Source organism: Sprattus sprattus, assembly GCF_963457725.1.
Source record: "Sprattus sprattus genome assembly, chromosome: 16".
Lineage (NCBI taxonomy): Eukaryota > Metazoa > Chordata > Actinopteri > Clupeiformes > Clupeidae > Sprattus > Sprattus sprattus.
The window spans coordinates 20,317,274-20,334,311 of NC_137914.1; the positions used below are offsets into that span (position 1 = coordinate 20,317,274).

At 41.9% G+C, this 17,038-nt stretch overlaps 1 protein-coding gene across 1 annotated transcript in view; it reads right to left on the minus strand.

Moving 5' to 3' along the window:
- kntc1 (kinetochore associated 1) overlaps nt 1-17,038 on the minus strand; it is a gene marked incomplete at its 5' end in the record, with an annotated part of 28,154 nt that overhangs the window by 10,947 nt on the left and 169 nt on the right. The window contains 40 exons of the mRNA XM_080854351.1: nt 1,963-2,182; nt 2,754-2,863; nt 2,958-3,071; nt 3,154-3,282; nt 3,567-3,671; nt 4,180-4,343; nt 4,497-4,553; nt 5,026-5,167; nt 5,328-5,428; nt 5,545-5,717; nt 5,962-6,296; nt 6,402-6,472; nt 6,554-6,626; nt 6,878-6,997; nt 7,119-7,253; nt 7,375-7,467; nt 7,829-7,936; nt 8,176-8,271; nt 8,395-8,538; nt 8,954-9,073; nt 9,950-10,018; nt 10,220-10,276; nt 10,403-10,546; nt 10,806-10,917; nt 11,182-11,348; nt 11,462-11,575; nt 11,745-11,820; nt 11,928-11,990; nt 12,133-12,176; nt 13,892-13,990; nt 14,084-14,138; nt 14,220-14,338; nt 14,447-14,499; nt 14,621-14,714; nt 15,170-15,280; nt 15,604-15,638; nt 15,760-15,837; nt 16,169-16,247; nt 16,402-16,511; nt 16,847-16,967. Coding sequence (XP_080710477.1) covers nt 1,963-2,182; nt 2,754-2,863; nt 2,958-3,071; nt 3,154-3,282; nt 3,567-3,671; nt 4,180-4,343; nt 4,497-4,553; nt 5,026-5,167; nt 5,328-5,428; nt 5,545-5,717; nt 5,962-6,296; nt 6,402-6,472; nt 6,554-6,626; nt 6,878-6,997; nt 7,119-7,253; nt 7,375-7,467; nt 7,829-7,936; nt 8,176-8,271; nt 8,395-8,538; nt 8,954-9,073; nt 9,950-10,018; nt 10,220-10,276; nt 10,403-10,546; nt 10,806-10,917; nt 11,182-11,348; nt 11,462-11,575; nt 11,745-11,820; nt 11,928-11,990; nt 12,133-12,176; nt 13,892-13,990; nt 14,084-14,138; nt 14,220-14,338; nt 14,447-14,499; nt 14,621-14,714; nt 15,170-15,280; nt 15,604-15,638; nt 15,760-15,837; nt 16,169-16,247; nt 16,402-16,511; nt 16,847-16,967 — 4,410 coding nt within the window. The remainder of the gene's footprint in view (nt 1-1,962; nt 2,183-2,753; nt 2,864-2,957; nt 3,072-3,153; nt 3,283-3,566; nt 3,672-4,179; nt 4,344-4,496; nt 4,554-5,025; nt 5,168-5,327; nt 5,429-5,544; nt 5,718-5,961; nt 6,297-6,401; nt 6,473-6,553; nt 6,627-6,877; nt 6,998-7,118; nt 7,254-7,374; nt 7,468-7,828; nt 7,937-8,175; nt 8,272-8,394; nt 8,539-8,953; nt 9,074-9,949; nt 10,019-10,219; nt 10,277-10,402; nt 10,547-10,805; nt 10,918-11,181; nt 11,349-11,461; nt 11,576-11,744; nt 11,821-11,927; nt 11,991-12,132; nt 12,177-13,891; nt 13,991-14,083; nt 14,139-14,219; nt 14,339-14,446; nt 14,500-14,620; nt 14,715-15,169; nt 15,281-15,603; nt 15,639-15,759; nt 15,838-16,168; nt 16,248-16,401; nt 16,512-16,846; nt 16,968-17,038) is intronic.

The following is a 17,038-nucleotide window of genomic DNA, read 5'->3' on the forward strand; positions in this document are numbered from 1 at the left end:
AGGCCAGCCGCAGACGGGAAGAAGCTGCTCTGGTGGCGTGAGGTTTTGGTCCTGATGGACTGCAGCCTTCTGCCGGAGGGGAGGGTCACAAAGAGTTTGTGACCAGGGTGGGAGGGGACGGCCATAATCTTCCCCACACGGCTGGGTTCTTCCTGAAATCTACTATCATCTCCACTGTTTTCAGCGCATTGAGCTCCAGATTGTTCTGTCCACACCAGGTCACCAGATGGTCATTGTGACAATCTTAAGTTTGCTTGAATAAAAAGTGAATTACCATTTCTGTGCTCTTTAGTTACCAGTTCATCAGCTGGGTTGAAACAAATGTACAAAGCTCTGATCACTAATATCAGACTGGAAGAACCTCTGACTGAGGAGAAGCTGAACTGCATTGCAGCAAGGATTCAAGTCCTCTACCGGCAGCTCATAGATGCAAATTTTTATGAAAGTTCCTACGTGCCTCCTGATGACCGCACAGAAATTAAAATCATTCAGGCACCCTACAGGCCATCCCCAGGGGACACTGATCCAGTCAGAGTGGCCTGGAAGGTCTTCACGGGGTCAAGGTGTCGGGTGTACAGGCCGCCTAGACAGGCTACGACCTACGGACCACAGAGAGCTGACCAACCACTGAGGACTCAACCGATCCCTCCTGTCCCTCTCCTAATGCCTTGGCACCCTGAGGAACCGGAGGATGCGCAGGTCGATCTGGACCGCACAGCGGAGTACAGCGCTCAGAACTTGGCAGACAGACGATATGTCTGACATTTGTTCCCCAGTCAAAAACGCTGGCGGAGAGGAGATCCCCGGGCTGTGGAGGATTTCGGGATAGAACCTGGATAGCACTGTCTATCTCTCCGTGATTGTGAAAGTCATGGAGAAGAAAGACAAGCCAGAGAAGCCTTCTTTTAGCATGCTGCAGCGCTCTGCTGCTAGAAAAAGAAAGGCTGACTACAACGACGAGAACGATGAGCCTCTTTCCAAAAAAAGGCAGATATACGTTTAATAACATTATTTTATGACAGGCTTTTTTTAAGCATGTACAATGTAAATGAAATGTTAAATGTTTTTTAAGTATTACATTTCATATATTTTTGCAAATAGCCTACATTTTAAAGTGTTTTCCATCCAACATTGACTACTGAATCATTTTAGGATTCACTAGGTGCTCATAGGGTTAGGCTAACTATAATAATATAGAAATTATTGAACATTTAACATAGATACAGAGGAGGACAGGAAATGGAGGAAATGGAGGAGTTTTAAAGAGGTGTGTCTTTAAACCCTTCTTGAATATACTAACGCCTGGCGCCAGATCAAACAGCACTCTCCACTCTCCAGGTCTCTCCACCACCAAGGTAGCAAATATGAAGAGTGTTTCAATTGTGATCTCTTGCTGAGGAGAGCAGGCAGAGCCAAGCAACATTCATTGGAGGAACAAAGTGGTTGAGAGTGGGGAATAGTAAAGTCATAAAATTAAAACCCGTAGGTGCTGATCCAGTGGCTGTCCTGAAGACAGAGAGATTTAAATGAGATTGTAGCAGTGAAGGGTACTCAGAGGAGTTGCATAGGTCCTCTTTGGCTGATAAAACACCAAACGTGCCCCCGTGCTCTCGACCATCTACAGTGGTCAAACCACACATGCAGGCAGGCCTGCTACAGTAATACTGCAATACTCTAACTTAGAGAAGAGCAGGGCCTGGAGAACACACTAAATAGTGCCAATGCATGGCAAATGAGCGTGTTCCATTTACAACCTCCACTTGCTTGTGCTGCATACATGGTATGCTTACTGTACACATGTACATATATATGTACACAACCTAAAATATTAAAAGCATACAGTTATATTGTCATTAATACATAATAATAATACTACATTGGTTTATTTCAACTTTAAAGCTTTAAATATGATCACATGATCCTCTGCATTCTGTCATAAGAGAGGGGCAGAAGTGGGCAGACCTTAGGGATGACTGCGTTGAGACTGACAAAGAGGTCTCTGGTGGAGGTCAGCTGTGGGATGACTTGTAGAGCGCGCTCCAGAGGGTCCACAGGGGGTCCGTTTGCACCTGGTCCTGCCTCTCCTGGTCCTGCCTCTCCTGCCCCAACCTCTTCATCCTCCTGCAGCAGTAGGGTGGTGATCAGCAGGTTGATGGCCTGCTCACCATACAGACCGTATGTGCTGCGTGACAGAGGAAGAGTTCATGGTGAAGAAAACAGCTCTTCTCGATTACCAGTTAAAATGGCTACTTTATTGCATGATTAACATGGCATGAATTCTATTTAACTTGAACCCAGCATTACATTCCACTCACACCATAACAGGCAGAGTTTCAGTTTTGCAAAATGTTGATATCAACCTTTCAGCCAATCAACTCCTGAAGCACTCTGTTGATTGGCTAGGATTGTTTGTGGCTTGGTCTGAACCCCTATGTTTGTTTCCAATTCATATAACCAGGACTATGTACGAACACAAGAGTTTTTTTAGCACAAAAGTTGAACAGACACCAAGAGAACTGTGAGGAAGTATTTGCTAAATTTGACAAAAAAGCATATGGGTTAAAATCAATGACTGTACAAAAAAAAAAAAGGAGGCAATATTTAATCTTTCAACAATTACTTCACAATAAACAATATCACACATTCAATTTGAATATTGAATATACCAATGTCTAAACTAAATATTGATGGTAGGATGTCATATGTCATATTGATATCTTTCTAAATTATTAAATAAAATACATTTTGTTTACCTGCAGTACTGCAGTATGATCTCCGGAGTGATGTTTGTGCTCTTGACCAGAACAGGAATAAGGTTCCTCTTGGTCTCAGGACACTGCCTGAACACAGACTGGATGGAAACCTGGAAACAACAGTTCAAACGTTCAACGTGCATATGGAGTGTGATGGAAGATTGAAAGATGTCTTCAGTAGATGTTGTTTGCTTGCTTGCTTACACCCAGCTTTCCGAGTTTGCTGCCCCACTCAGCATCAGTTATGACTGACAGGAACTTGTGTCTCTCCTCATCTTCATATATGGAGCAGATATGCGCTCCAACTTTGGCAACATCCTAAAACACAAACGCCAGGGTGAGCAATCTGTATGGACCAGTTCATGCATAAAGAATGTTCATATGGTGCTTGCAACATTACCGAGATCTTATCATAGTTCTGCCAGGCATTAGTGATGATCCTCCACAATATGGCCAAAACCTCAGCTTTTGGCAGGATAGTACAGAGTCCAATGGCTAACTCAAAGTCTACCAATTTCCAGTTCAGAACCTGAAATGCAGAAAGCATTCTATATTTTCATAAAATTCCTTTACATTTTTTGAAAGAAGATATCCAAATAACTTTCAACACAACAGCCTTATCTCTTCTCATCCTGTGTTTCTAAAGAGCTATTGGTCACCCTATGCACTTGTTTCCAGTTCAATTTCAAATGTAGGGGACACTACAAAAGTATCAGAAACCCTTTGTTCCATGGAATCCAAACCGAACAAGTTAGTTCTATTCCTTCTGTAACAGTGACCCCAAGATCCAAACAGAACAATTTGGCTCTATACCTTCTGTAACAGTGACCCCACGATCCCGTTAAGAGCAGAGAATGCCTTCTGCCTCACAACACCTATGCGCTCCTTTACTTTGACCAGCCACTTCTCATCATGGTGCTGTTAAAAACAAACAAACAAACAAACAAACAAACAAACAACTTGAGGAATTTCTGAAGGACATTTTTTCCCCGTCTGAAATGGGGGGGACGGGGACGGACAGACAGACAAGTCATCTCATGGGCAGTTTTTGGATATTTTAAAGCCATTATACATACATCATCATCTTCACCGTGCCAGAAAAATACAGATGTGCTCTACAAGTACAGATGCTCACAGCTATAAAATTGTAATGTAAGCTGATTTGCTCAATCAGCTTTAATCAAAATTCTCTAGCAGTGAGCATCTTTCCCTGCGCATTATTTAAGTGTGCAACAAACACAGGGATACATTTCCAAGATGAGCAAGTCTTGTGAAAGTCACAGAGTCATATCTGTGTGGTGTGATGCGTGAAATGTACTGCTTTTCTGACTGTGTGAACCTGCATCAAAGGTTGAGAAGAACATGTGCCATCTGAATCTCTATGAGCACACTTTCCAAGAGGCTTTCCCAGCGGTGACCATCTGACCTTGTCATTGAAGACAGCGGTTGAGGTGTAGCTTGCCACGTGGTGGAGGATGACCATGTAGGAGTCCAGCAGGAGGCCCAGGCCCAGCTCCAACTGACTGCACTCCTGGAGGCTCTGCAGCATGCTGCCCAGGGGGCTCAGCAGGGGCTTCAAAAAGTCTTCATCTGGGGCAGGAGAACAGGCACACAGAGTAGCCTCACAGTTCATTGGAACTTAAACATCCGGCTGTGTGTATATGGTGGAAGTTACTACTAACTTGAGAGTATAGCTGACCATGTGACATACATTATGGGGACAAACTGCGATGCAAGACTTACCCTCACTGACCGTACAATAAGCCAGGGAGACATTTTCCAGAGGATACATTTTAGAATCTAAAAATGAAAAAAAATGAGGAAGAGTTCACACAATGTTCAGTAAACGTGCATATTCAAGAGTGCTTTTTCAGTGGCCTCACAGCAGTATTTAATGCCCCAAAACACAGAGCTTTTTGGCATCTGCCTTGTAACATCAGTGGTGATAGAGGCACCAGAGGTAAGTTGACTGAGCCACACACAATCCAGCCAATCCACACGTTGCTTAAGGAGCATGGAAGGAAGAGGTGTTAGTTACAAAGACCTTGACACCCAAGAGACTCAGAAAAACAGCTCACCACAACGGTACCAGCTGCAAAAGCCTGGTTAGATCTTAGCTCCTTATCTCTTAGTAGTACACAACTCTGTTTATGTGCAGTCACTACATTACACTCTGAACTTCTTCTAACTTCTTGTAGCATGACTTGGTCCTCACTTGCCAGCCACTGTGGATAAAAGCATCTGCCAAATGACTAAAGGTAAATGTAACTACCAGAGAAGAGTGGCATGAGGCAGGTGATAATGTTGTACTGAAGAGGCAAGACAGTGATAGGATCAAGGACTATCCCATCCTCACTGAAGTCCTTCAACCCCAACTCCAGCCGATCTTCCTGTTCACAATCAGGCTTGCAATTCTGTAGACACAACATTAAACCTCAACATAGATCAAACAGTAACTGCACCACACTGACTTTCCATTTCCAATCGTTCTCCAATTAAAAAAAAATACACAATAACACTTGAATGTTGACGTTTAAAGTCAGCACGATTATGCATAGCGATGTTCAAAGGTACCTTAGCGTCGAAGCCATAGCTGTCATCAATTTGACACTGGCGATACAGTTCTGCAGCTCTCTGTGTGTTCTTGCTTTGCTCCATACAGTCAAGCAGCAAGTCTGTGAAACAGAAATACTCCAGTACACAATACACACACACACACTTACAAGCAGATTTTACCGTAGGCCTCTTCTATTCAAGTAATAACTGATTAAGAAATATAATATTGCAAAACCTGAGCTACAGACAGCTGCGGCTTGGCAGGAGAGCTGATGAATGACTGCTGGCAGGTTGAAGCGCTCAGGCAGGATCATGGGAACATCATCTCCCAGATTCTGGCACAGCCGCTGGGCAGCCCAGAAGAGAACCGTGCCTGTGTCGGAGTTTGGATACTGCTGGTAGAGCTCACTGAGGGTCAGATAAGGAACAGTCATCACTATCAACAGCTAAAGCATTTTCAATCAGGTAAGAATTTCCTATTCCAGTATGAAACATCAGAAACTCCACACGCAACATGCAGATACTGACAAAGAACCAAAAAAAAGGGGTCTATAATACCAATGCCTTCATATTCAATGAAGTCTGTTCCTATAGTACAGTGTCCTCTCTTCTCCAAAATCAGATATGTGCCATGTTGACACCTGTCCCTCACCTTAGGATCTTGAGAGCCTTTTCTACTTTGCCATTCTCCAGGGCTCTGCGTGCCATGCCAGCCCATAGCTCCTGCTCCGTGAGCTTCAGGCGCCGGGCCAGTCGGCACAGGCTGGCTTCAGAGAAGGTGCTGGCGCTGGACAGACTGTTCACCGGGCTCTTGCTCTTCGCCCCAGTGTCATGAGACGCCTTGGCCGCGTCCTCAGCCTGGCCGGAAGAGGGGGAGCGCTTCATGCCTTTCTGGTTCTCATAAGCCTTGCACACCTGCTCTTCAAACAGCTTGCACACCTTGGGGTCGTCCAACTCATCTGGTGTCAGAAAAACGTCAAAGCTATCCTGGAAAAGAAAGACATCCTTGTAAGTCTCATCAAGCAGCACAATTTGCCATTCTCAATTGACAGCGTCCATATCGCAGTTGTTGAGGTGAATGTGTGATCATACCTGGAGGAGAGCAATGGTCATGAATCTCTGGAGGTCATCTTGACATTCCATTTGCAGTGCCGAGTTTTCCGCTATGAAAAAGAAGTTTTGTATGATGCTTTCTCTTTGGCGAGGAGTTAGATCTTACATGGTTAACATAAATAACAACTTACTTTTCTGGATACTCTCCAAGTAGCTTAGAGCCTCCACTGCCATCTTTGTGGCCAACATCTTCTTTTTCTTATGCTGTTCAATAACAGAACCAGAGTTAATTTCATTTGTGATACAGATGCTTATACTGGTGTTCATTTCTATACACAAGTCAAGTCTTGGAAATGTGTGGTTTCATTGAAGGGATCTTGCCCCAATAATACCCAAGCTTGAGCATGCCAACATGTTTAGATAACATTAAGAAATAAAGGAAATGAAGGATTTATGGACCACAGATTTTGGGCAAAGTTGCTTATACACGTAAATTGACAAACAGAAATTCTCACCTCCTCATCAATATGCTCTTTGTCGCTTAAGAATATTCTTGCCCAGCTGGAGAGGCGATTAATCGTTACTTTAGCCTCCACAGGGGCCATTCGTTTTAACAGTGACATTATCTCATCCATCTGAGGGAACACAGTCACAGAGACAGCAGATTAAGTCCATTTCATCGCACAAGACCAAACTTTTCAGATCACTTTAAAAGTGGCTTTGAGGAAAGAGACGCTCTTGGTGATGTCTGCACACCTTGGCCTTGTCCAGGAGCTGGAGGATGAAGTGGAAGTGAATCTCAGAGGGGTTGAGCTGGTTAGCCTTGGCCAGATACAGGGCATCATCCAGAGAGGTGGGCAGGTTCTGCTTCAGGATGTGCCTCACGAGCATCTGCACAGAGTGCACATCGTAAACACAGCGGGCCAACAACAAACAAATCTGCTCCTGACATAACTGCATTCTGATGTAGCTCAAGCCAATATGATATATATCTCCATCCTGGAAACTCTACCATAATGTCTGTGGAGTGGGAAAGGTTTCGAACACCATAGTGGCTCAGCAGCTTCTTTGTTTCCATGCAACGATAGCTTTCCTTCAGGAGGTCCTGTCTGTGGGCACAGAATCATCTTAGCCTTAGGTCTTGACACACCACAACAGAAAAGGGTGAGCAGGCTAGCTGACGTTCAGCAAAAAAAAATCAATGAAAAAACACTTCAGATGCAAAGACAAAATTGTTGACAATTAAGCAACATTTCTGCTCTCACAGATCCTTTTCACATTTTTAAGATCATGATGGTATGCTTCCTTGCCTAAGTGCGGACTAGAATATGTGCCTGTGGAGTGGTACTAACTTAGGGTGCTCCTTCTCCTTAGTGCGGACTAGAATATGTGCCTGTGGAGTGGTACTAACGTAGGGTGCTCCTTCTCCTTAGTGCGGACTAGAATATGTGCCTGTGGAGTGGTACTAACTTAGGGTGCTCCTTCTCCAGGTGCTGCTGAACCAGGTGTTCCACAGTCTCACTCCAGGGCACCACAGCTTTGAACATGATCTCCAGAACAGCGTCCATCACCAACTGAAATAAGACAACCAAAAATGTTTTTTAAATCTGATGTAATATATAGAGGATTACAGAACTTTCTTTTGAACATTTATAAAGCACAGAGAGTTTGTCCATTTCCTGGACCCTTCTATAGTGGGCCCAGATGCCACCCATGCCCATGCCTACATTAGTGTTTGCCATGCAGGTGCCAATTCGAGGAATGCTATGGTCTTCTTAATAGCAGAGGGATTGGTAGTTTAAAAGTCACTCACATCTGTGTTGGTCATACAGCGCAGAATAGCCACTGCTTTTTCCTCCCACTCTGAAAAGAGAGTTGTGGTCTGTGAACTGCAAGAGTCTGACAGGTCCTAGGGAAAACAAATACAGACAGACATGAAAACAAAAGACCATTGTTGGTGGAGAACTAGGCAAGTGGTTACACTACACTGTTGCTGACTGATGAGTTTAAGGGAGACAGACAGCTAGAACACCTTAATGTAACGCAGCAGCGTCATGTTGAGGTCCAGATTCTGCTCCAGAGCGTAGGGACGTACGCTGTTCTCAACGACAGAGGAGATGAGCTCAGGAGCCAGGACCTTATCCAGCATCAGGAAGGCCATGCTGCGGGTGTTACTCTACACAAACAACACAGGCACAGATGATCCTCAACACACAGCAACGTTCTCTATATTCATACGCTTGCACCAACTCAAACTATGTTTAAGGGCTTCTACATTTTTTGCATTTAGCCACCACGGGAGCACAAAGTTATTCAAACATTTCTGGTCCTTCATTTTACTGCCATTGGCACTTGCTCCTAGATAAGTAAGTAACTATCTAGCTGTTACCCTAAACCCCTAACAGAAATTGTAAGTGAACATACACATGCAATCTGATTACATTTGGGGACTTATTTTTGGTTATATCCAAATCAAGAGGTTTAAATGGTTTAAAATTCATAAATACAACCATTACATCCTAGGAGATGAATTCATGCCAATGTTTATCTTCAAGAAAGAGAGGGAGTTTGAGAGGACAAAGGCTTCGTACCATTTCAAACTCAGACAGTGTGAGCTTGCAGTTGTATTTGACATAGAGGTCACACAAGTGACGGAGATTGACCACAAGAGACTCGAGAAGCTCCATCTCGTCCATACCACTGTCTTCCTCCTAGGGAAAAGGTAGAGGGGGAAGACACTTAGCCCAGGCAAAAATGATATCTCCCATGTGAAGTAAAGAAAAATATGTCACATTGCATTCGTAATGTTGCCGATAAAGCCATCAATATAATTAAACAATGTTTTGTCAGGCTAACTGTAGCAGACCTGAAAGTGAACTAGCTTTCCTTTCATTTTTAACTAGCTCACTGGCATATATTATTCAACAGAATTCAGAGTCACGTTCATTTTCAGGAGTCTGTCAAACTTTGACGGCAGGGTAAATGGTAGCCTAGACGCTTGTGTACATATGGGAGTGAAGAATGAGTAGGTGGGCAACATGCTGCACAGCATAGCCTACGCTCTAGCTGAAAAAATGCAAGATGAGTTTTTGAGTTTTCGCAATATATTTGCGGACATATACGCGGATTTTCACAACTGAAGAAGTGCCAACATTGAACCCTGTCACATCATGAAGTGAGTATATCAGCTGGCTGAAGGAAATGTGTTCAACTAGGGGACGGTTGCCACTGGTAACCAGTGTTGGGCAAGTTACTGAAAATTAGTACTTAGTTACAGTTACTAGTTACTTCTTTTAAATGTAATTGAATTACTTCACCAGTTACTGTATATCAAAAGTAATTAGTTACTAGGGAAAGTAACTTTTACGTTACTTTTATATCTACGTTTAATGTCATGAATATGAACACTACAGAACAGTCAAATCAAGCAGTAGTACAAAATTCCCCTTTAACAATAAACTTAATACAAAATAACTGTCTAAGTCATTTAACAGTGTTTTTTTACTCCATTAGGCCCAATGAAGTTAAAGTGATTGGCTGTGTCTTTGCTCTTTATCTGATCCATCACTCCTCAGCTAAAAACATACCAGAGGCATCGACATGGAGGAGGGGAGACCAAGCTCAGCCAGCTTCAGTCCGTTGTGGGGCCAGTCATTCTACATAAAGTGATTGTAAAAAGAGAGAAAGACACACATATAACTCAATCTACAGACAGAATAAAATAATGTTCAAAATAGTTTACTGTAGCTGCAAACATGACAATGTGCAGAAACTCTCTTTTCCAGACATCAAGCAAACGCATTTTCAGACATTTCTCATTATATGTAAAGCCAAAAATCATTTAAAAAATGTGTTACCTTCTCTGTCAACTCCAAATTCCTGGCCCTTTGCTCCAACCACCTTGCAAATATTTTCTGTCAACACAAAGGGTATATGTTAAACACAAGATGCTGTGGGCTGCATAAAATCATTCTATGGATCTTGTGCATATGCATCATGTGTTGACGGCGACAGTAGATTATGAAATGAGTCCACAGTACCTGGCCCTTTGGAAGAACTCTCCATACGAATGGGACAACGACAGCTTTAAACCAGAGGCAGAGCTCCTTGGATGGGACAGTCAGAGGGATGGAACCCAGCAGACACTGAAGAGTGTCCTCATCAAACTGCTGAACAAACTCACCCTGCAAAGAGAGCATCTTAAACAATGCTATACTAATTCACTGAAACATATCCAAGAATGTAAGCCATCAATGGCTATGAAAGTATCAACAAGCCAATTAGACAAGTACAAATCCTGTTGAAATGATATGATTGTGTGTTAACCACTGACTAATTAAACGGTTAATATAGAGCAACAACCACAACAGCTGAGATCCTTTCAATTGTTCTGAAAAAGATACAATCAATAATAACAAGGTGTGTATGAATCACTGGCTGTACCTCATGTCGTAGCCACAGATGCTGTGCACCACTGACATTCCCTGACCTTAACAGGCCCAAGATGTACGACAGGTAGTCATCACTGTTCAGGAACTCAATCCACAGGGCTCCCCTTCACGAAAATCAACATCAACATACAAATTAAAAAGACTTTCACAAAACAGCTGGAATGAGCTCTAATTCCATATAGGAAATGAAATAGTACCCAAGACACTTATCAGCACAGTGGCAGTCAGAAAAACAATATTGAAGACTTTTCCCCAGACAAATAGTTCCCCTCAAAATGGATGTTTCACATTTGAAGGCATGTTTGGCATACTGATGTGACAAATGTACTATTGCGGATGGGTGTGGAGACCAATACGTGAGAGCATACTTAAAGTTGTCTGGGCCATGGAGGCTGCAGAAGGTTGCTAGTTTGGCGAGCGCCATTTGGATTTCTGTAGCTGGGAAACGGGTCGCTGCGTAGCTCAGCATCCCCTCTGCTGCGTCGATGGTGGGCCACAGTGCAGTCAGACAGTACTGGACTACAAACTGCTCATCCTAAGCAAAACAAACACGCCTATCAGTGCATTGATTCAATGTATGTTTACGTGATTTAAGAGCAAAGAGGCATTATTTAAGAACACAGAAAGTAGTAATGCACTGATGATTACTGTAATCTTCATTAGGTTGGTCTTCGCCTCTTCTATTAGGTCAGACCATCTTGTCAGGTCCTGCTGGCAGGCCAGTTTTCCCCCAATAGCATCAAGCTTCACTTTGTATACCAACTGAGTATGAAGGAAACATAGAGATGAGACATTTGAAACAAGAATATGTACAGACCTTCTGTTGATGTTTGATAACCAATGCATACAACACTAGGGACGTTTTTGAGCATCTTGAATGTTTGTGCAGGTTCACTCACTCCCAGCACTCACATTTCTATAAAGCATTTACCTCTACATCCAGTCCGAAGGTCAAGGCAAACTGCTCCGCCTCTTCAAACTTGTGTTTGTGCAGGAGCCTGTTGAATCTTTAAAACACATAAACAGAGATTGAAAACAGTGTTTTTGACTGTGCAGTGCTGAATAACAAACAAAAATGTATTTTCATCCATTAAGAATTCCCATTTCACAGTACCTGTTTTCAGGTAAGGCCTCCGTGAAGCATCTTAAGACTATGGCTGATATACCACTGTCTGGACTGTAACATTCAAACAGGACAACGTTAAGTAATATTCAATTTCAGTCAGTCAGTAGTAGCTTTAAGCAAGAGTGACAGTTCACTTCTGTAAAGAGCTGAGCTAAGCTGAGAGATTAAACATAAAATGTTTGAACACTCTCACCTCTTTGGGTTCTCTGCAATCCCCTCCAACAAGTAAATTGTGTCCTTCAGAAAAGTTAAAGATGCTTATGTAGGGTTTAAATCTCCATCTGACAGATTATTAGATATAGACAAAAAACTGTGCAATACCTCTTCAAAACACACACACACACACACACACACACACACACACACACACACACACACACACACACACACACACACACACACACAGTGTGCAAAACCTGCATAATGTGGCTTTACAGTTAAAACAAACTTGTTCAACGGTCATATCGGATACAAAAAATATTGGCACCCCTGCACTTCTGTCAGATAATGCACCACTACTCCCAGAAAATTGTTGCAATTACAAATGCTTTTGTATTCACATGTTTATATATTTAGTTTGCATTGGAAAAACACAAAAAATCTGAGAAATAATGCCAAATCTGACTTTATTCCACACAAAACTTCAAAAATGGGCCTGACAAAATTATTGGCACCTACCACTTACTAATGGGTAGAACACCCTTAAAAATAAAGAAATAAAAATATCTGAAATCAATTGCTGCCTGTTACCATGAATAAGGTGTCTTACACCTCTCTACTGGAATTTTGGACCACTCTTCTTTTGCCAACTGTTCCAGGTCTCTCACATTTGAAGGGTGCCTTCTCCCAACTACTGATTTTAGATCATGCCCAAGTTGTGCCATGGGATTAAGATCTGGACTCATATTGGACACTTCAGAACTCTCCAGTGCTTTGTCTTAACCATTTGTGGGTGCGTTTTGAAGTGTGCTATGGGTCATTGTCCTGCTGGAAGACCCATGTCCTCTGACGGATACCCAGCTTTCTGACACTGGGCCCTACATTGCTCCCAAAAATGATTTGGTATGAATGATCCTCAGATTTCCTGATGCCATGCACACAGTCAAGGCATCGGGTTCCAGAGGCAGCAAAGCAACCCCAAAACATCGGGACCATGCTCTTTTCTTTGAAGGCCTCATTTCGTTGTCTGTAAACTGCTTTACCAAAAAGTTCTACTTTGGTCTCATCTGTCCACAGGACGTTCTCCCAGAATGATTTTGGCTTCCCCAGGAAGGTTTAGGCAAACTCCAGTATGGCTTTTTTATGTCTATGTGTCAGCATTGGGGACATCCTGGATCTCCTACCATAGCATCCCATTTCATTCAAAAGGCGACGGATAATTCGAGCTGATTTCGTTGTACCCTGTGTCTGCAGTTCTGTCATCCATTTTTCTCTTCCTTCCACATCCAGGGATGTTAGTGACAATGCCATGGGCTGTAAACTTCTTGATGACACTGTGCACAGTGGACACAGGAGCATTAAGATCTCTGGAGACCTGGACCTGTAGCCTTGAGATTACCCATGCTTTTCTACAAGTTTGGTTCTCAAATCCTCAGACAATTCTTTGCTCTTCTTTCTTTTGCTCCATTTGAACTGGTTGCAAATGTGATTTCTATATTACCAGCATCTGTAGCTTGCCACAGGTAAGTTTAAATAAAGATGAAAGGAACATTACATTCTTGAAATACAATTATTTCTTACAATTTCTTACAAGGGTGCCAATCATTTTGTCCAGTCCACTTTTGGAGATTTGTGTGGAATAATGTCAGATTTGGCTTTTCTTCTCTGCTTTTTTGCGTTGTTCCAATGCAAACAATAGAAATCAACATGTGAATACCAAAGCATTTGTAATTGCATTTTTTTCGGGGAGAATTGGTTCATTATCATTAGATTTTTTTGTCCCAAATCCTTACCATGTTCATTCCACTCTGGACCAGAGAAGCCACCCCAGAGACCTCCATAGAGTACACAACATCCATTGATGGAAGAGACTGCACCATTAGTCTTCTCATCTGAAAACATGGGAGGGAGGAAAGAACTGGCAATTACACATTATGTGATGAAGTAAGTAGCTGGTTAAGTGTGTAGAGTGACACAATATTGACCTGTTTATCATCTGCAGTGCCCAGGGTAATAATCTTCGTGTTGGTGCTCTCTTGCCTGTGTAAGAAAATACAGTTAAGATGAAGTCATCCAAAACAGACAAAGATTAATACAGTGGAGAAGATCAGTCAAAATGACACTTGCGATGTGATGGATGCAGAATCTCCCTCAGTGCTGAGAAGAAAGTCTTGAATGGCAAAATCAGGCCAGCAGCACAGCATGACAAACGAGTGCACATCCCACACACTCAACATGTCCTGCACACAAGAGAACAGGTGTCAAGCACTGCCAGGACCATTAGCTTATCACATGATTAATATGCTCATTGTAGTATTCAAGACTTCAGAAAGCAAAAAAAGTATTACCTCTTCATTTAACACATACATTACTGTATCCATCACTTGAATCTTCCTAACTCCTAGCAGAGAGTGAGAGAGACAGGGAATAAGAGTGAGTCAGGGAATAAGAGTGAGACAGGGAATAAGAGTGAGACAGATTATCCCAAGGGGGGCAAGGCAACCATCAACAACAGTAATTACCTGGTATTAAAGTGGAGTCCAAAGCAGAGGTGGAAAACAGAGAGCACTGACTTTGATCAATCTTCCATTGAGATAAAGAATTTCCTCCTTTCCCCTAAAAAACAAGTTTCAGCTTCATCAACTAGAATAATATATTATAAATGCATAAGACTTCAATCTCTGAGCCCACACTATCCAATAAGGTCACATAGTATGAGGAACTCAAATCTACCACATAATACATAAGTACATCAAAATTAGCACCGAAACCAGGAAGTCACCACCAACAAAGCGCAGAACAAAAATGCCAATAATGGGACACTCTCCTCTATGAAGTCATCAAGCTGGAGTCTTGAGAATGCAAAAGCAAAAGCCACCTTCCTGCCGGTTTGCCCTGAACCACCCAGGCCAGATGAGGAATAATTGATAATAAATAATCATGCAATATGATCATATGGTTCCCAAAGAGGCTGCGGCAACTGGCTAAATCCAGGCTAAACATTTACATGACTTCTTCTTTATTAAACACTACCATAGTGCATGTGCATATGGGCTACACAGTAGGAATACCCCAATAAGAAGTTGCAGTCGGTTGTCCAGGTCAGCCCTCACTGCAGATGTACAGCCTCCATCATGAATGTCATTAGTGGAACAGAAATCCATCCTGATGAGACCCTGGAGCTTTGAAATCATTCACATTTGTTAACAGAGAAAAAGCAAGAATGAAAACAACCAGGACATGACACATGGTGTAAAATCACAGGAATGACTATGACCTCATTTTGAATTTCAAAAAGAAGTTCTCAGAACTAATCAAAACAAACTAAAGGGTGGACGTTGTTTACCTTATAACACAGAAGACTTTTGAGATCAACTAACTTGTTTCATTGCTCATTATAGCAAGCCTTACCAACTTTGCATTTCAAACTGTATACATAAATATAACAATAATTAATATACGTAACAATATATAGATGAAATCTTTCAAAAAGTAGGCGGGATACCTCATTCAGGGTTGTAATGTCCACATTGTCAATAGCTACAAAAACAAAACAAAGCAAAAGATTTAGAATTATACCTAAGGGATAGAGAATGAAACCTGTTTTGCCCTCTTTTTAACAAGGCATTCCTTCGATATTACTTTTCATAAGTTTTCATACCTTTCTGGGCCTTCCCCAAGTCAAGGCCAGATATGATCACAACTCCTTCCTGAACTGTGAGGAAGAGTAGGAACATCCCTGGGCAACAGATGATTACGTGTGTTAAAATTATTTCCCACATATTGTATAGAAACCAATTTTAAGAAAGAAACTGCATCCTTCTTAAGATCATCAACCATGAAAGCTTATCAAATGCAATAAAACTTTGAAAACTATAAATAAGTAATAATAATACAAAATTAAATGAATAAATAAATTATAATTCACCAATTACATTTAAGATAACCCTGTCTCGCCTCTGTGTTAAATACCTTATAGCGTTTAAGAGTGACTCCCCAAATTACCACATATTTAACTTTGCTGTCCAGAACACTAATGTATCCATGTTCACAATAATATGGTAACACACCTGGAGTATCAGAAATCTCTTGAAGAATGAGACTCTTGAAGGTGTACTCCTCGCCATTCGAAGGGGCTTGTTGCAATGCCTGTTAGAAAAACAACAGCATGACTACCTCCTGATTAACACTTTGTTATCCCACTAAGAAGCCTGTTGCCTTAAGTAACAATAGGCAGGACAGTATCCTAGTTGATATGTACAAATACATGTTTTACATATCAAATAAAATATCTGTTTCTTACCTTTGTCATGACTATCTTTTGAAGAGGAACATAGATGAGGTGGAGATTTCCATTTCTCTCCCCAACAAGCAAAAAACTGCCCTCTGAGCATACTGCATCCACTGACGTGTCTGGAAACAAGTACCGATTTGTTATTATGTTGGATTAGACTGACAAAACGGAGAAACCAGCAGAAAAGACATCGTAAGACCAGACTAAGTGATCTCTGGTAGGATGCTACTAAACAGTGTAGAAGGTTACTGTTGTCAACCTGTGCTTGTAGTATGGTGGCCACCACGTGAATAACCTATACTGTATAGGTGAATAAACCTCTGTATAAACTACTTAGCCTACGAATAAACCTCTGTATAAACTACTTAGCCTACGAATAAACGCCTGTAGTAAGACCTCAATGGCAAAACAAAAGTTGGTGGCAGCTTATATAAAACATTATTGCATTACTTACCAAAGTACAGATGGAGTAAAACAGTCTGAAAACTTGGATCAAACAGGACCACAGATGTATCGCAGATGACGATGCAACTCGTGGAAGTCAGAGAGGCAAATAGTTTAGGATTAGACACGACCTGCAATGAAGATTTTAATCAGAAAACAAGACAATGCTGTCAATTTGTCAGTCAACCAACTGCATGATCAA